Source organism: Coregonus lavaretus, assembly GCF_964263955.1.
Source record: "Coregonus lavaretus genome assembly, chromosome: 26".
Classification (NCBI taxonomy): domain Eukaryota; kingdom Metazoa; phylum Chordata; class Actinopteri; order Salmoniformes; family Salmonidae; genus Coregonus; species Coregonus lavaretus.
Window position 1 is genome coordinate 9,907,323 of NC_140013.1, and position 20,092 is coordinate 9,927,414.

The 20,092-nt window shown below is 39.7% G+C and overlaps 1 protein-coding gene across 2 annotated transcripts; it reads right to left on the reverse strand.

Moving 5' to 3' along the window:
- Positions 1-430: 430 nt before the first annotated feature.
- Positions 431-9,131, reverse strand: yif1b (Yip1 interacting factor homolog B). Of its 2 annotated transcripts, none has more exons than XM_084142357.1 (8): positions 8,988-9,131; positions 2,903-3,129; positions 2,694-2,798; positions 2,440-2,518; positions 2,275-2,332; positions 2,006-2,161; positions 1,740-1,833; positions 431-1,611 (listed from the first exon to the last, which is right to left on the reverse strand). In XM_084142357.1, the coding sequence occupies exons 1-8, from the start codon at positions 9,028-9,030 to the stop codon at positions 1,456-1,458; spliced, it is 918 nt and encodes a 305-aa protein (XP_083998483.1). In that variant the 5' UTR covers positions 9,031-9,131; the 3' UTR covers positions 431-1,455. The 2 variants fall into 2 exon arrangements, with proteins under 2 accessions (XP_083998483.1, XP_083998482.1); XM_084142356.1 differs by having other exon boundaries at positions 8,979-9,120.
- Between the last annotated feature and the right edge of the window lie 10,961 nt (positions 9,132-20,092).

The following is a 20,092-nucleotide window of genomic DNA, read 5'->3' on the forward strand; positions in this document are numbered from 1 at the left end:
ATCAGATAGCAATCCACGACAACAACCACATGTTAATGCAAGGTGTAAACCATGGCTTCTGTTATCTGATTGTGCCATGTGACAGTGGGGGCAGAGTAGGAGGCATCTGGTTTGGAATGCTAATTTTGCAACTCTTATACCGACTCTCAAGTGTTGGATCAAGATTGACAGGAACATCTGTAAAATACATCTGCTAATGTCAAGATGTCCTTATTGATTATCATATCATCCTAACTTGGGGCAGAGAGGGAAAAGGGCTAAGGTGTTAATCTTATATAGATAAACTAACCATAGTCCATAAACGCTTATTTCCTGTTGGAAATAATTGTTGGATCAATGGAAATCAACGTTTGAGTGTGTGTTAATGATATTGGACATGAGACATATTCAGCTTCATAACAGTTAAATAAAAAAAGCCATAACAAATGTGTACTCCAGTTTCAGTTTATTTATCAGGTTGTAGAGCATAAGAGGATCCATGTTATTCCATTTCTGTATATCAATTATTCATAAAAGCAATTAAAGCATGGCAAAGCAACACCATTTTAGCCTACATTTCAAATGGAAGCTAGTAATTGTAACATCTAAACCGTTGTATATTTCCTTTCCCAGTTTGAAACATGAATATCAATTACATTGTCATATGCTCATGTATTTTTGTCAAGCTTGTTTAAAAAAAGCATCAGCTGTAATTTAAGATTATTTACTGACTTTGTTACATGATAGAAAGCCTTTGTTTGGGCTTCAGTTTGTGTCACCAAGAGATCAGACATGTACACAAAGCATTTTTCCTATTTACAAACACACATCCACAAATCTGTTTAAATACATCATCCTATGAATAAAGGATATTGAGAGTGCTTTTTTTGTGTTCACTGGACGGAACAGGCTAATTATGCTAAAGCCTTTTAGTCAACGTAAGTATGTAATGCAAGAACGCAATTAGCCACGCGAAATGGCAAATTCTGCAATGCAATTCTGCAGGACAGCCATTTTGTGTAGCTAATTGCGTTATTGCGTTGCATACTTATGTAGGCTATAAATTAGCCTTAACTGTTCTTCCATCCTTGGCTTAGTCAAAGCTTTTGAGATTGAGGACCCAAGCTAGATTGCAAAATATACAACCATATGTTCACAAATGTTTAGAAAACATAATTAACTAACTAATTACAGTATACAAAACATGACAAGGCACTCAATTATCATTTTTAGACAATTACATAAAAAACTATAGGTCAACAGGTCAACACTACTGTTCCACTTGTACTGTGAGACTTGGCAATGCTGATTCTACAATGCCATTTGTGTGTTTTTATTGATCCGTGCAAGTGTCCCGCACCTCCGCCGCACCTCCGCAGCAAATGGTGGGGAGAGGTGATGGTCAGTGAACCGTCTTATCTTTCCATAGAGAGGTAGTGTCATGTCAGATGAAACACTCCTGGTCAGCTCGTGGTCTTACCTGACCAGGTGATAGGTCAACCAGTACATGAATATGGGCTGGGCGGCTGCGATGGACATGGTCAGGTACATCCTCAGCTGGTTCCTGGCCCCGTGGACCAACACGCCTTGGGCTGCTGCATCAGACAGGAGCTTTAGTCTCAACGTGCGGATCTGAAGAGAGGACCAAGACAGAGGGAGCCTAAATCAAGCTTGTGAACATATGAGCATAGTCAAGGCACTGGCAGGGGACATTGAACGGAGTAAATGATATTCTAAAGTCAGCTATTCCTGCTACTCACCATGAAGACGAAGATGGATATACAGCACCACAGCAGCGTTAGGTAATACCCCGTTCGACCAAATAGTAACCCTGCCCCGACCCCTACAATCATCCTGCACACACAAGGGAATCCTTCACAATTCATCCGAGTAGTTGATGTGCCATTATGTCTTTCAACTTGTAAAAAAAATCAGACGACAACAATGTTGAAAGACAGGAAAATCCAGAACCACAAACCGCAATGTCATACTAATCATGTCAGAGAGAGCGAGAGACCATCCGTACCCCACATATTTGTATCCGGAGAAGGCCACAAGGTCGATGGTGGTGAGGTCTGTGTTGACTGTGACCAGGTAGAGACTGAGGAGGACAGCCAGCACCTCCATGATGAGCCACACCAGGGCCGAGCTAGCCTGCATGCCCAGGATCTCAGGGGTAAACCTAGAGACAGAGGGGAGGTTGAGGTTAGGGTAGATACAAGTTTCAGGATACTCTTTATACAGAAAACTGGGACGAAAGGTGCAAAAAAGTGAGTGGAAGTTGGCCACCTTTACCTGTTCTGTGTTCCGAGTGCTAACCCAGCCACCAGGATGTATGTGATAAAACCCATTGCTGCAAAAGAATATAAAACAATGTTATACAAAAACAATAACAGGCTAGTTACAGGTCTTATTAGTTTGGTTCAGTCAGGGTGGTAGACTTGACCAAATCTCCTTTACCTGGAATGTACAAGTCAGGAGCGTTGATATCAAAGCGTGGAGCCACTGGGGTGTCCTGTTGGTAGCTCACTTCCCAGTTCTAAACAAAACAAACAAAAACATACATCTTCTTTAGTCCCACAATCAATGAGTGTCATCCTAGGGCATAAGATCAGTATCAGCTTGGTAGCTGAGTCCGACACGGACACAAGCAATACCTACAGATGGTGACCAGATGGTTCCCATAGTAACACAGGGTGACATGTCAGCAGTACCTGGTGCATGTAGGGGAAGACTAGCAGGCCGAGTTTCTTGCCCACGTAAACTGTGTCCACAGCAAAGTAATACTTCAGCTTGGAGATGGGGAGGAAACGATCCAGCTGTAGAGTAAACGAAGCAAAACCAAGACGATTTAGCCCTACTTAAATGGCACTCATGTTGCTACTTACTAACAACTATTTACCATCAGTACCATGGGTCTTACATTTTTGTCTACCAAGTCTTTGCCCTGGCTGGCCAGGCTGCTCCCGTAGGCCATGGCCAAGTTGGACATGGGGTCTGAGAGGAGGGTCTGGCCGGGGTAGCCTATCGCCCCAACACCCTGGCCCGGGAAACCAGCGGGCTGCACCCCCGGCGCTGCACTGGTGTCGTCAAACAGCTGGCTGGGGTCAGTCCCGTCCATTGACGTGTTCCTCATCCTCATTTTGGGATCTGTCACGCAAGAGGAGGATGAAACCACATCCTGGTCAGTGGAGTGGGGGATACAGACTGCAAGTACTGCGTAACACATGCATGCATCGTTAATAGCTGTGATGTTATGTGAAGTTGTAAGGTGACAAACGGCAATCTTCCAAAGCATTTGATGGACAGACAAAATTGAGCTGCAAAAGAAGGAGCTATGCAGTGCACATTGACACATAGCAACAAATAGCCTGGCCTAAGCAGACAGTGCCAATAATGGGGTCTCTTCACTCCATGTGTAAGATAAACCCTGCTCTCAGTCATCAATTCTGGGTGTGTTTTATCCCGAGGGCAGATTGGTCACATCATCACGCACTAAGCAGAAGGACACCCTTAAGGCACCCCAGCCTCTTCTTATCAATTTATGCTTTGTCCTTCTTTCACAGACATTCATTGGCCTGCACTGTAGACTAATCTTATTATTAATACTTAACAACGAGATCCCATGAGATTAGGAACCTCTTTCTCAGAGAGAGATATCTGGCTAGAAGTCAGCCAGGACAAGTAGGCTCTATTTCAAAATGGACCAATGAAACTTCAAACAACAGTCACACTAAGAAACATTTATAGATCTTCACTTGTGGTCTACTGTAGAGCTGGGTCGATAAACCGAAAATTATCGATACTAACCGAACCAAGGATTTATCTCTTATATGAAAGTTAAGTTCCAAAGGCCCCCTGACCATCCGCTCAAGAAAATGTAGATGATGCTGAATCTAGATGATGATCCCTGTACTTAGATAACATTGTATTTCATTTTAATCTGCTCATATCCATGACTATTCACATGTACATATCCATTTTACATGTTTGAAGATGAAATATTGCAAAGCTTTCTGGGGACATTCTTACCACAATTCTTTGAATAATTGAACATCTTTATATACTGTATCTGGCACACCTGGCTCATGTGGTTGTTTATTCTACATTTACATTTTAGTCATTTAGCAGACGCTCTTATCCAGAGCGACATATTCTACATCACTATGAACATTTTTCGTCATATTGCAATTATATTTCATACGGGTATGGTCATGCGAAATTGTCCAATAAGACCTCATTGAGTTGTTTGGCGGTCATATTGGAAAAAGGCTTCTGTGGGGTTAATGTGTGAATTCTATGATGGCCCTGTATCTACAAATCTTTTTAAACCCCTGTTATAGCTGTGTGTTTGCGCAATTTGGTGCCTCTATCACCAAAGTTACAATCCAAAAACATATCTTTCCCATTACATGGAATTTTATGGCTATGCTTCCAACATTCTAACGTCAATGGGACAATATACAAAATGAGTTGTAGCTGGTGCTTTTAAAGATGGTTATATTGTATATCATTTGAAAGGTAATTTCATGACCTTTCAGAACCACGTACCAAACAAAGTTTAAAATGTATCAGGGTTACCTTCTTAAAGCCATTTATACAGGAAATTCTGATATGTACCCTAGATGTCAAAGGTCAAAGTTCTGTTGGCCTGAACATTCTGAAAATGTGTCTGATGGATAGCTGTGAATCTATGCTTTCCAATGATATATGATTAAAGGGTATAAGTGAACAACAACTTGCTGTATACTGACATTGTTTGTCATAGGGTAAAATCCCTATGGGCAAAATGAATGGGCTGGAGTGATGAAAGAGAGTGATAACATACAGAAAGCTATCATTGCTGCACTACTATCATACATTTTCCAACTCTAGGGACATAGACCTTCAAAGAAAATCACTATGAGACATCGTCGGCCCAAGTGAGCCCAACCGATCCCCCTGGCTCATGGCTACCTTGGATTCTTGAGAGATTGGGGGCTCTATCATAGAGCATAGAGTCTATGCCCATTAATCTCCATTGCATCAAACAACTTGCTATACAGTGGGGAAAAAAAGTATTTAGTCAGCCACCAATTGTGCAAGTTCTCCCACTTAAAAAGATGAGAGAGGCCTGTAATTTTCATCATAGGTACACGTCAACTATGACAGACAAAATGAGAAAAAAAAATCCAGAAAAACACATTGTAGGATTTTTTATGAATTTATTTGCAAATTATGGTGGAAAATAAGTATTTGGTCAATAACAAAAGTTTCTCAATACTTTGTTATATACCCTTTGTTGGCAATGACACAGGTCAAACGTTTTCTGTAAGTCTTCACAAGGTTTTCACACACTGTTGCTGGTATTTTGGCCCATTCCTCCATGCAGATCTCCTCTAGAGCAGTGATGTTTTGGGGCTGTCGCTGGGCAACACGGACTTTCAACTCCCTCCAAAGATTTTCTATGGGGTTGAGATCTGGAGACTGGCTAGGCCACTCCAGGACCTTGAAATGCTTCTTACGAAGCCACTCCTTCGTTTCCCGGGCGGTGTGTTTGGGATCATTGTCATGCTGAAAGACCCAGCCACGTTTCATCTTCAATGCCCTTGCTGATGGAAGGAGGTTTTCACTCAAAATCTCACGATACATGGCCCCATTCATTCTTTCCTTTACACGGATCAGTCGTCCTGGTCCCTTTGCAGAAAAACAGCCCTAAAGCATGATGTTTCCACCCCCATGCTTCACAGTAGGTATGGTGTTCTTTGGATGCAACTTAGCATTCTTTGTCCTCCAAACACGACAAGTTGAATTTTTACCAAAAAGTTCTATTTTGGTTTCATCTGACCATATGACATTCTCCCAATCCTCTTCTGGATCATCCAAATGCACTCTAGCAAACTTCAGACGGGCCTGGACATGTACTGGCTTAAGCAGTGGGACACGTCTGGCACTGCAGGATTTGAGTCCCTGGCGGCGTAGTATGTTACTGATGGTAGGCTTTGTTACTTTGGTCCCAGCTCTCTGCAGGTAATTCACTAGGTCCCCCCGTGTGGTTCTGGGATTTTTGCTCACCGTTCTTGTGATCATTTTGACCCCACGGGGTGAGATCTTGCGTGGAGCCCCAGATCGAGGGAGATTATCAGTGGTCTTGTATGTCTTCCATTTCCTAATAATTGCTCCCACAGTTGATTTCTTCAAACCAAGCTGCTTACCTATTGCAGATTCAGTCTTCCCAGCCTGGTGCAGGTCTACAATTTTGTTTCTGGTGTCCTTTGACAGCTCTTTGGTCTTGGCCATAGTGGAGTTTGGAGTGTGACTGTTTGAGGTTGTGGACCATAATTTGCAAATTAATTCATAAAAAATCCTACAATGTAATTTTCTGGATTTTTTTTCCTCAATTTGTCTGTCATAGTTGACGTGTACCTATGATGAAAATTACAGGCCTCTCATCTTTTTAAGTGGGAGAACTTGCACAATTGGTGGCTGACTAAATACTTTTTTCCCCCACTGTATATAGTATTATTGAGCAGAATGAATCGCCAACTCAGTCACTAGTAATACCTAGTCCAGAAAGTCAGCCATCAGGTCCTACAAATCCAAAGTTTAATTGCACAAGATGCTGCCAAATTGGGACACCCAGTAGTAGGCTATTGTTGGGCTTACCACAGCGGTGCCAGTAATTTTAGCAAGTACAGTGCCTTCAGAAAGTATTCCCACCCCTTTACTATTCCCACATTTTGTTGTGTTACAGCCTGAATTAAACATGTATTAAATTGTGATTTTGTGTCACTGATCTACACACAATACCCCATAATGTCAAAGTGAAAATTTGTTTGTAGACATTTTCAGAAATTTATAAAAAATATGAAATATCTAGAGTCAATAAGCATTCAACCCCTTTGTTATGGCAAGCCTAAATAAGTTCAGGAGTAAAAATGTGCTTAACAAATCACATAAGTTGCATGGACTCATTCCCTATTCAATAATAGTGGTTAACATGATTTTTGAATAACTATTCTATCTCTGTACCCAACACATACAATTATCTGTAAGGTTCCTCAATCTAGTAGTGAATTTCAAGCACAGATATAACCACAAAGACCAGGGAGGTTTGTTAATGCCTTGTAAAAAAGAGCGCAGATTGGTAGATGTGTAAAAATAACAAAAGCAGACGCTGAATATCCCTTTGAGCATGGTGAAGTTATTAATTAGGCTTTGGATGATGTATCAATACATCCAGTCACTACAAAGATACAGGCATCCTTTCTAACTCAGTTTCCGGAGAGGAAGGAAACTTCTCAGGGATTTCACCATGAGGCCAATGGTGATTTTAAAATAATATAATAATAATAATAATAATAATAATAATAATATGCCATTTAGCAGACGCTTTTATCCAAAGCGACTTACAGTCATATGTGCATAAATGTTTACGTATGGGTGGTCCCGGGGATCGAACCCACTACCCTGGCGTTACAAGCGCCATGCTCTACCAATTGAGCTACAGAGGACCACAACAGTTATATGGTTGTGATATGAGAAAACTGAGGATGGACCAACAACATTGTAGTTAGTCCACAATACTATCCTAAATGACAGTATAAAAAGAAGGAAGCCTATACAGAATAAAATATTTTAAAATATGCATCCTGTTTGCAACAGGGCACTTACGTAATACCGCAAAAAACTTTTTTTCCTGAATCCAAAGCGTTATGTTTGGAGCAAATCCAACACAACACATCACTGAGTACCACTCTTCATATTTTCAAGCATACTGGTGGATGCATCATGTTATTGGTATGCTTGTCATCGGCAAGGACTAGGGAGTTTTGGGGGATTAAAAGTAACGGAATACAGCTATAAGCACAGGCAAAATCCTAGAGGAAAACCTGGTTCAGTCTGCTTTCCAACAAACACTGGGAGACAAATTCACCTTTCAGCAGGACAATAACCTAAAACACAAGGCCAAATATACTCTGGAGTCGCTTACCTAGAGGACATTGAATGGCCTAGTTATAGTTTTGATTTGAATCGGCTTGAAAATCTACTGCAAGACCTGAAAATGTCTTTCAACTTGACAGAGTTTGAAGAATAAAAAAAAAAAAGAATAATGGGCAAATATTGTACAATCCAGATGTGAAAAGCTCTTAGAGACTTACCCCAAAAGACTCACAGCTGTTATCACAGCCAAATGTGATTCTACAAAGTATTGACTCAGGGGTGTGAATACTTACGTCAATGAAATATGTCTGTACTTCATTTTCAATAAATTAGAAAAAATGTCTAAAAACCTGTTTTCACTTTGTCATTATGGGGTATTGTGTGTAAATGGGTGGAACAAAAATAATATCTTTAATCCATTTTGAATTCAGTGGAATCAGTATGTAACAAAACAAAACGTGGAACAAATCAAGGGGTGCTAAATTACTCAAATGGAAATTGTAATGTATGAATACTTTCTGTAGCTACTGTAGCGCGGTCTTGGGGACAAGTTCTGATTGGACACTGGGCAGAGACCAACAAGAACCTAACGTTAGCTAACATAACCAGAGGCACAGTACCATGTCCCAATTTAGAAGCAATGCAATACGTAAAGGCTTGAAAACGTAACTAACTCTAAAGAGCGAATAGTGCGACCTTCTAACGTAAACCTGAATAATGTAGCCCGCTGCTGATCAGACATGTTTCAGGTTCTCTGTCTACATGGAATATGAAAAGCTATCTGGTGATGTTATCTAATGTGGCTAACAGCGAGCTAGCTAGCTCAGTCTTGTGCAACATGGTGTTAGCTAGCTATATTAGCAAGAAGTTAGCTGTTATGATTGATAAAACACCGCATATGACAGAAAACAAGTTAGCTAGCTACATTTGCCAGGTAGTTAGGTTAGCCTTGGTTTGAAGAGCAGCCATGGAGTGGGTTAGCTTGCTAGCTACCTATTAGCATGCCGGTTAGCATACGTTAGCTAGATTTCTAGGTAAAAAAGCAAGACGTCTTACCAATACTTTGATCAACGTACGTAACTTACGCTGTCTGAACCCACTTTGGGTTGCTGTGTAATCCATGTCCATCAATTATTACAGGTAATTTGGGATATCGTCTATAAAAACGCTGACATGAAACAATCTAATATGCTTCCTACAAAATTAGTACACAGCCACACCCATGAGTCAACTGGCCAATGATAGTATCGTAGAAAGAAGAGACGTGGCGTTCCAGGTCAAATGTGGACCAATCGAAATAATCCACTAGAATTAATTAATTAATGCATATTTAGATTCCAATCAGGTTCTGATATAGAGTGGGAAAGTGAATCGGTTTCTAATGAGCAATGGTGTTCTTGTCTCTTGAGAGTTCATATGCCATCGGAGTTATCGGAAGCTCCTATATGGAGCCAAATACCTGCCAAAAGGTTGAACATACATATTGTTAGGATCATAAAAAATCCATACATAAATTGTTATGATCCTAAGAAAAGCCATGTGTGAGACATGAAACGTAAACGTGACATTTCATCTGTGAACATACAAGCATATGTTATGATTAAGGACCAACATTATAGGATTAAGGACCAACATTATAGGCTACAATAATACCTTTCAGAGTTTCTTGAGTTTCATCTCACTAACAAAAAAACGTACACCAAACGGCCTGTGATGAGTGCTACGCAAACAAGCATAACACAGTATAAAAAAAAACCCAGAAGTAATGTAAACCATTATGAGGTATCCTGCACGTTTTCAAGTTAAAAGTCTCCATTCTCTATTACTCCTCAGTTTAGTTTACTTCACATTTAGGTAGGTAATGTAATGGATTTGTTTGCCAGCGCAAGTCTTGATAGCACCAGCTGTATTATGCCTACAACAGTGAAGTTTCAGTCCGCTAGGTGTATCTCTACAGCATGGGCATATCTCTGGGTGACGTGGACATCCCCATGCATGCACCTTATCAAAATATGACTAATTCAACATTGCACCATCCCATTCTCTGGGGTCTGTCTGCAATTATAACCAGTCGTATCTACCAGGAATAATGAAACAGAATAATAAAAGATGTTTGGTGAATCTATGAATAATGCATGACCACTGGAGTCTTTGCCACTCAAAATATGTTTTTTTCATCACTCAAAATCTAGCCGAAGCATATTCTGTAGGAGGGGTTAATGTTAATAAAAAATAATTGTACATGATTTATATGAATTGGGTCATGAACATATGGACTTTGAAATGAACAAGGGAGAGGTTAAAAATAGGCTAAGTCTGGCATAAGCTTATTCCCACACTTTACAATAACTCTGTTGCAGTGGTCTTAGATAGTCTCCGTATAGGCTATTCCCTTCATCGCGACACTGCTGCCCAGTTGAAGAGCTTGTGATCTCCATGCAGCACCACATCACCATGCGGCTTCAGAAAATGTCCTTCTGGAGGCATGCAGCCATAGAGTCATTATACCCTAATTTAGGCATTTTTGCCTACTAGCCAAATAAAGTGCAGAGCGTGCATGATGCGTACAACTCATCATTCCAACATATTTGTACATTTAATTCATCCTTCATTCAGTTCAGTCAGTCAGTATGTCATCCATTCAGTCATTTGTCTGAGTTGCAAAATGATCTAAATCAAAGAGAATACAACAGTCTTATCCATTTGTTTATTGAAATCTAAAATCTCCAAAGTTTTTAGCCTATCACTTTAATAATTCAATGTTTAATTTAGGCCTATCCAAATAAAAATAGGCCTTCAACTTGTAGGCATTGCAATTTAGGCTATCATTTTGGGTACTGGTGTCTTGCGGAATAATTTTAGAACTCTATTTGTGTTTTATAACTGTTTTTATTATAGGGCTCCCCTTAAAGAGAGACCATAGCTCACAGGCCTCTAAATATAGCCTCTAAATACATTTTTAACAAAATAGTTGATGAAGCACATGTAGTAGCTGATAGGGAAAACAGATCTTGCAATAAGAATAGCCTATCTGGCAGAGTTACTCCACATCAATAATTCCATTTGGCGAAAGGCTCGGCACACGCATACTCAGGCTGACTGGCTCTCATTCAAGCAAATTAGAAATAAGTGCACTTCCCAGCCCTTCTAATGCGACTAGCCCTGATGCTCATCCCTCTTTTTCCCCTGCCCCGCTACAAAGTTTCTCCCTGCAGATGGTCACTGAGTCTGAGGTGCTAAAGGAGCTCCTTAAACTTGACCCTAAAAAAATATCTGGGTCAGATGGTTTAGATCCTTTCTTCTCTAAGGTTGCAGCCTCTATCATTACCGAGCCTATCTCTGACCTTTTTAACCTGTCTCTCCTCTCTGGGGAGGTTCCCATTGCTTGGAAGGCAGCCACGGTGCGTCCTTTATTTAAAGGGGGAGATTAAGCTGATCCTAACTGTTATAGGTCAATTTCTATTATGCCCTGTTTATCAAAAGTCTTGGAAAAACTTGTCAATAATCAACTGACTGGCTTTCTTGATGTCTATACTATTCTCTCTGGTATGCAATCTGGTTTCCGCTCAGGTTATGGATGTGTCACTGCAACCTTAAAGGTCCAAAATAATGTTACCATTGCCCTTGATTCTAAGCAATGTTGTGCTACTATTTTTATTGACTTGGCCAAAAACTTTTGATACGGTAGACCATTCCATTCTTGTGGGCCGGCTAAGGAGTATTGGTGTCTCTGGGGGGTCTTCGGCCTGGTTTGCTAACTACCTCTCTCAAAGAGTGCAGTGTATAAAGTCAGAACATCTGCTGTATCAGCCACTGCCTGTCACCAAGGGAGTACCCCAAGGCTCGATCCTAGGCCCCATGCTCTTCTCAATTTACATCAACAACATACAGTGAGGGAAAAAAGTATTTGATCCCCTGCTGATTTTGTACGTTTGCCCACTGACAAAGAAATGATCAGTCTATAATTTTAATGGTAGGTTTATTTGAACACTGAGAGACAGAATAACAACAAAAACATCCAGAAAAACGCATGTCAAAAATTTTATAAATTGATTTGCATTTTAATGAGGGAAATAAGTATTTGACCCCCTCTCAATCAGAAAGATTTCTGGCTCCCAGGTGTCTTTTATACAGGTAACGAGCTGAGATTAGGAGCACACTCTTAAAGGGAGTGCTCCTAATCTCAGTTTGTTACTTGTATAAAAGACACCTGTCCACAGAAGCAATCAATCAATCAGATTCCAAACTCTCCACCATGGCCAAGACCAAAGAGCTCTCCAGGGATGTCAGGGACAAGATTGTAGACCTACACAAGGCTGGAATGGGTTACAAGACCATAAACCTGTTCAAATAAACCTACCATTAAAATTATAGACTGATCATGTCTTTGTCAGTGGGCAAACGTACAAAATCAGCAGGGGATCAAATACTTTTTTCCCTTACTGTATATATACAATATATTTTCCTTCATTACTTTCCAACCCCACCACCCCTCCCCTAATTGGAGTAAACTAGTGACAACAACGCCTAGGCCTCTACTTCCAGCATGTACATATACCATATACATTTTATGGACACAGTCAATTTTACAGTAATTCTATGTTGTTTGTTTTTACTCCTGAACTTCATCTACCATCAACCTCTCTGATCGTTTTCATGATGTCCATCCGGTTTGCTTCTATATGCCATATCTTTCAAACTGTGCTCTTCACAAACGTTCTCAACCTATAACCTATATACTTATTATGGACACAGTATGTTTTACATTAGTTATGTTGTTTTTTTTTTTTTTTTTTTTTTGTTTTTTTTTGGGGGGGAATGGATCAGCTTAATATTGCAGATAGATTGTATCTTCTATCAATGTAATTGTCTGCATCACTTCCAATCCCCCATGTTTTTTTTTTTTTTTTTTTTTTTATATATATATATATTTTTATATATATACTCCCCTTTATTACTTTTCAACCCCACCATCCTTTCCCTACTTGGAGTAAATTAGTGAACAACAATGCCCAGGCCTCTACTTCCGGTCTATACTTACTATCTACACCTTATGGACACAGTTAATTTTACAATAATTCTATTATATATATACATATATATATACATATACATACATACATACATACATATATATCATTATTATTATTATTATTATTATTTATTTATTTTTTGCTCCTGAACTACTTCTACTCTCAACCTCTCCGATCGTTTTCATGATGTCCATCCGGTTTGCTTCTATATGCCATATCTTTCTAACTGTGCTCTTTCCCAAAAGCTCCCAACATACAGCCTATATACTTATTATGGACACAGTATGCTTTACATTATTAGCTATCTTTGTTATTATTTGTTGTTATTTGTTATTAGTCCCATCCTTCAACTCTATTCAATACCTCCCATCTATCTCTTAACACCATCCATATCGGATTTCTATTTGCCATATATATTTCAACCGTACTGTGATGTTTTACAAAAGTTCTGAACCTTTCTATTCTCATTGCTTCTACAGATTGAGAGTTAAAAATAAACAGCTTTGCTAAAAGTATTATTATATTATTGATTGATTGACTATGACTTTTCAGATCACCCAGTAATGCTATCTGCAAGGTTAGTTCCAGGTAAATATTGCAATCCTTTAGCCATTCCTGGACCAGTGTCCAAAAACAAGCTACAAATGGACAGAACCAAAACAAATGGTCCAATGATTCCGTCTCTTCACAGCAAAATCTGCAGAGCTGGGAAGATTGTATCCCCCATATAAATAACATTCTATTGGTAGCAAGGATTTTATATAATAATTTAAATTGAAAGATTCTAATTTTTGAATCCGGTGTCGTTTTGCGTGTCAGTTCATAAACACTATGCCATGGGATCGGTACATCAAAGATCTCTTCCCAACTATTTTGCAATCTATATGGGACGGCTGTCAATCCTTTGGTCCTTAAGTGAAACTGATATATTTTTTTATTTATCACAGTTTTCCTTAACCAATTATGTTCTTTAATGCAAGGCCGACAGACAAGTTCCTTACTTTCTCCCCCTTCCACTTTCCTCTTCCATTTTTGCGGTAAAGCTGCCATTATTTGGTTGTAATTTTGGGTAGAGCAGACATTTCCATATGTTTTTGTTAGCTGCATGTGCGTCATAACTCCACCAGTCCTACCGATGATATCATTTACAAAGATTATACCTTTTTTAAACATTCTGTCAAAAAATAAAGGTTTTTTGTCAATTAGTATATTTGAATTTAACCACAATATTTGTTGCATTATTTGTTCTGTCGTTTCTGGAGGATTAAATTGAAATTGCAACCAACTTTCTATGGCTTGTTTTAGAAATAGTGACATTTGGGAGATTATTTCCTTTTCAAATAACTGAAAGTGTGAGGTTGTAATCTGAATAAAGGGAAAAAGGCCTTTCTTGAACATTGGGTGAGACAATCTTACTAATTTGCTTGAGAACCAGTTCGGATTTAAGTATAACTTTTGTAAGACTGAAGCTTTTAGTGATAGGTCTAATGCTTTAATATTTAATAATTTCTGTCCTCCGAATTCATATTCATTATATAAATATGCTCTTTTAATTTTGTCTGGCTTGCCGTTCCAAATAAAATTGAATATTTTTTTCTCATATAATTTAAAAAACTGTTCGCTAGGCGTAGGCAAGACCATAAGCAAATAGGTAAACTGTGATAATACTAATGAGTTAATCAGGGTGATTTTTCCACAAATTGACAGGTATTTTCCTTTCCATGGTAGTAAGATCTTATCTATTTTTGCTAATTTTCTATTAAAATTTATTGAAGTGAGATCATTTATTTCCTTTGGGATATGTATTCCGAGTATATCCACATCACCATCAGACCATTTTATTGGTAAACTACATGGTAATGTAAAAATTGTATTTTTTAGTGATCCAATACGTAATATAGTACATTTGTCATAATTTGGTTGTAATCCAGAGAGGTTAGAAAATGTATCTACATTTTACATTTTTACATTTTAGTCATTTAGCAGACGCTCTTATCCAGAGCGACTTACAGGAGCAATTAGGGTTAAGTGCCTTGCTTAAGGGCACATCGACAGATTTTTCACCTAGTCGGCTCGGGGATTAGAACCAGCGACCTTTCGGTTACTGGCACAACGCTCTTACCCACTAAGCTACCTGCCGCCCTAGATCCTCTATGAGGCTGTGGAGGGATTCTAGTTGTGGATTTAAAAAAAAACATGAATCATCAGCGTACAATGACACCTTTGTTTTTAAGGTCTTTATTTCTAATCCTCTGATATTATTATTAGATCTGATTTTAATCGCTAACATCTCGATGGCCACAATAAATAGATATGCCGATAGTGGACAACCTTGTTTCACTCCTCTTGACAGTTTAAAACTTTCAGAGAAATAGCCATTATTTACTATTTTACACCTAGGGTTACTATACATGATTTTGACCCATTTTATAAAAGATTCTCCAAAATTGAAATGCTCCAGGCATTTATATATAAACCCCAGTCGAACTTTATCAAATGCCTTTTCAAAGTCTGCTATGAATAGCAGGCCTGGTTTCCCATATTTTCCATAGTGTTCTAATGTTTCCAATACTTGCCTTATATTATCTCCAATGTATCTTCCATGTAAAAAACCTGTCTGATTAGAATGAATAATATCCGGCAATACCTTTTTAATTCTATGCGCTATACATTTTGCTAGGATTTTTGCATCACAACACTGAAGTGTAAGGGGCCTCCAATTTTGTAAATGGACTGGATCTTTATATTTTCCACTTGTATCCTGTTTCAGTAATAATGAGATCAGTCCTTCTTCTTGAGTGTCAGATAATCTACCATTTACATAGGAGTGGTTAAAACATGCTAATAACGGTCCTCTTAGTATATCAAAAAAGGTTTGGTATACCTCGACTGGTATGCCATCCAACCCTGGAGTTTTCCCAGACTTAAAGTCTTTAATTGCATCCAGAAGTTCCTCCTCTGTAATTTCACCTTCACATGAGTCTTTCTGTGTGGCTGTTAATTTGACATTATCAATAGAAAAAAAATCTCTACAATTAGCTTCAGTTAGAGGAGATGGAGGCGACTGAAACGAAAACATATGCTTAAAGTACTTTGTTTCTTCCTTCAAAATGTCATTTGGTGAATCATGGGTGACTCCGTCAATTGTAACCAGTTTCATTAAGTTCTTTTTGGTAGCATTCCTATGTTGAAGATTAAAAAATAATTTTGTGCATTTTTCCCCATATTCCATCCAGTTTGCTTTATTTTTATAATATGTTACACTTGATCTTTCTTGAATAAGTTTCTCCATTTCTTTTTGTTTTTCCTCTAATTTATTCTGAGCCTCTATGTTACAGTTTTTATTGCCATCTATCTGTTCTGTTAGACTTTCTATTTCCTTTCTTAGTATAAACTCTTTTGACCTAAATTGCTTTTGTTTTCGAGATGAGTACTGAATTGCATGGCCTCTAAAGGCACATTTAAAGGTGTCCCATACAATAAGGGGATTTGCTGTACCTATGTTATGTCGGGAAAAAACAGTTATAAATTCCTCTGTCCTAGTTAAAAACAAGTTATCATCCAATAGGCTTTGATAAATTAGTAATGTATATGCCAATTTTATGATGGTCCGACCGCATTCTGTCCCCTATCAACACTTTTTAAACTTTTGGTGCCTACGAGAATGACATAAGAATGTAGTCAAGACGACTAGCTTGATTAAGTCTCCGCCGTGTACACTGCTCAAAAAAATAAAGGGAACACTAAAATAACACATCCTAGATCTGAATGAATGAAATAATCTTATGAAATACTTTTTTCTTTACATAGTTGAATGTGCTGACAACAAAATCACACAAAAATTATCAATGGAAATCAAATGTATCAACCCATGGAGGTCTGGATTTGGAGTCACCCTCAAAATTAAAGTGGAAAACCACACTACAGGCTGATCCAACTTTGATGTAATGTCCTTAAAACAAGTCAAAATGAGGCTCAGTAGTGTGTGTGGCCTCCACGTGCCTGTATGACCTCCCTACAATGCCTGGGCATGCTCCTGATGAGGTGGCGGATGGTCTCCTGAGGAATCTCCTCCCAGACCTGGACTAAAGCATCCGCCAACTCCTGGACAGTCTGTGGTGCAACGTGGCGTTGGTGGATGGAGCGAGACATGATGTCCCAGATGTGCTCAATTGGATTCAGGTCTGGGGAACGGGCGGGCCAGTCCATAGCATCAATGCCTTCCTCTTGCAGGAACTGCTGACACACTCCAGCCACATGAGGTCTAGCATTGTCTTGCATTAGGAGGAACCCAGGGCCAACCGCACCAGCATATGGTCTCACAAGGGGTCTGAGGATCTCATCTTGGTACCTAAAGGCAGTCAGGCTACCTCTGGCGAGCACATGGAGGGCTGTGCAGCCCCCCAAAGAAATGCCACCCCACACCATGACTGACCCACCGCCAAACCGGTCATGCTGGAGGATGTTGAAGGCAGTAGAACGTTCTCCACGGCGTCTCCAGACTCTGTCACGTCTGTCACGTGCTCGGTGTGAACCTGCTTTCATCTGTGAAGAGCGCAGGGCGCCAGTGGCGAATTTGCCAATCTTGGTGTTCTCTGGCAAATGCCAAACGTCCTGCATGGTGTTGGGCTGTAAGCACAACCCCCACCTGTGGACGTCGGGCCCTCATACCACCCTCATGGAGTCTGTTTCTGACAGTTTGAGCAGACACATGCACATTTGTGGCCTGCTGGAGGTCATTTTGCAGGGCTCTGGCAGTGCTCCTCCTGCTCCTCCTTGCACAAAGGCAGAGGTAGCAGTCCTGCTGCTGGGTTGCCTCCTCCACGTCTCCTGATGTACTGGCCTGTCTCCTGGTAGCACCTCCATGCTCTGGACACTACGCTGACAGACACAGCAAACCTTCTTGCCACAGCTCGCATTGATGTGCCATCCTGGATGAGCTGCACTATCTGAGCCACTTGTGTAGACTCCGTCTCATGCTACCACTAGAGTGAAAGCACCGTTAGCATTCAAAAGTGACCAAAACATCAGCCAGGAAGCATAGGAACTGAGAAGTGGTCTGTGGTCACCACCTGCAAAACCAGTCCTTTATTGGGGGTGTCTTGCTAATTGCCTATAATTTCCACCTGTTGTCTATTCCATTTGCACAACAGCATGTGACATTTATTGTCTATCAGTGTTGCTTCCTAAGTGGACAGTTTGATTTCACAGAAGTGTGATTGACTTGGAGTTACATTGTGTTGTTTAAGTGTTCCCTTTATTTTTTTGAGCAGTGTATATCTCACTAGATCAGGATATTTAAGCCTCCATATATCTACTAGTTCTAATGTATCCATGACATTCACGATTTCCTTAAGAGCATGAGGGTGATTGTTTGTAGTGTGATTTCCTTTACGGTCCATTGAGCTATTTAAAACGGTATTATAATCTCCCACCATAATAATAGTCTTGAATTGTTTGCAAGGTCGATAATTTATTATATATATTTTCAAAGAAGTGTGGATCATCATTATTTGGTCCGTAAAGGTTAATGAGCCATATTTGTTTATGGTCCAATAAAATATTTAAAATAATCCATCTACCTTGCGTATCTGTTTGGACAATTTGCACATTCGGATCGAAATTACTGTTAATTAATATCATCGCCCCTTTTGAGTTTCTTAGCCCATGGGAGAAGTATATTTGACTGTGTCTTTAAACAGCTTGGATAATTCCAGAAAATGATGTCATGGCTTTAGAAGCTTGATATGCTAATTGACATAATTTGAGTCAATTGGAGGTGTACCTGTGGATGTATTTCAAGGCCTACCTTCAAACTCAGTGCCTCTTTGCTTGACATCATGGGAAAATCAAAAGAAATCAGCCAAGACCTCAGAAAGGAATTGTAGACCTCCACAAGTCTGGTTCATCCTTGGGAGCAATTTCCAAATGCCTGAAGGTACCACGTTCATCTGTACAAACAATAGTACGCAAGTATAAACACCATGGGACCACGCAGCCGTCATACCGCTCAGGAAGGAGACGCGTTCTGCCTCCTAAAGATGAACATACTTTGGTGCAAATCAATCCCAGAACAACAGCAAAGGACCTTGTGAAGATGCTGGAGGAAACAGGTACAAAGGTATCTATATCCACAGTAAAACAAGTCCTATGTCGACATAACCTGAAAGGCCGCTCAGCAAGGAAGAAGCCACTGCTCCAAAACCGCCATAAAAAAGCCAGACTACGGTTTGGAACTGCACATGGGGACAAAGATCGTACTTTTTGAAGAAATGTCCTCTGGTCTGATGAAACAAAAATAGAACTGTTTGGCCATAATGACCATCGTTATGTTTGGAGGAAAAAGGTGGTCTTGCAAGCCGAAGAACACATACTGACACACACACACACACACACACACACACACACATACACACACACACACACACACACACACACACACACACACACACACACACACACACACACACACCACCTCAGACCTTTGGAGCAGATGTTTTAAAAGACAGTGTACCGAAGCCATTTCTCCATTTGAAACAACTATTATTCACCAAGACTCTAAGTAACTTCAGCTAAGCTTTGTCTAATACAGAAGCTTACTGAGTGATTCCTCATGAAACCATGGTTTTGTGGATTTTCATGACATTTTATCCATAGAATAGTCCTTTAGAAGCTTGGACTGAAATACATACATTTAAAACATCACACATAGGCTACATATCAGTGCATACACACAACATCTAGGTCTAATATATAGTACAGCGCAAATTACAATACACAATATATAAAATGGCTGTGTCTCTTCACAGTCCCCTTTGTGCAGTAAGGTGTTCTTTTATCTGTTTTTTTTTATACTGGTTTTATTGCTAGCTTGGGTTACTTGGGGTGGCAGAGAGTTCCATGTAGTCATGGCTCTATTTAATACTGTGCGTTTCCCAGCCTCTGTTCTGGACCTCGGGACTGTGAAGAGACCTCTGGTTGCATGTCTTGTGTTGTACCGATGAGTGTCCGAACTGTGTGCCAACTGCTTGAACAGACAGTTCGGTACCTTCAACACATCAATACCTTGTACAAAGACCAATAGTGATGCAGTCAATCTCTCCTCAACTTTGAACCAGGAGAGACTGACATGCATGTTACTGACACTTTCCCTCCGT

Excerpts from the sequence above, each read along its gene's own strand:
- yif1b (XM_084142356.1), bottom strand. The coding sequence starts at position 9,030 with ATGGACATGGATTACACAGCAACCCAAAGTGGGTTCAGACAGCGTAAG. Across the intron at positions 3,130-8,978 it reads GTTCAGACAGCGTAAGTTAC|ATCCCAAAATGAGGATGAGG; the intron begins GTACGTTGATCA and ends CTTGCGTGACAG. Across the intron at positions 2,333-2,439 it reads TCCTGACTTGTACATTCCAG|CAATGGGTTTTATCACATAC; the intron begins GTAAAGGAGATT and ends ATTCTTTTGCAG.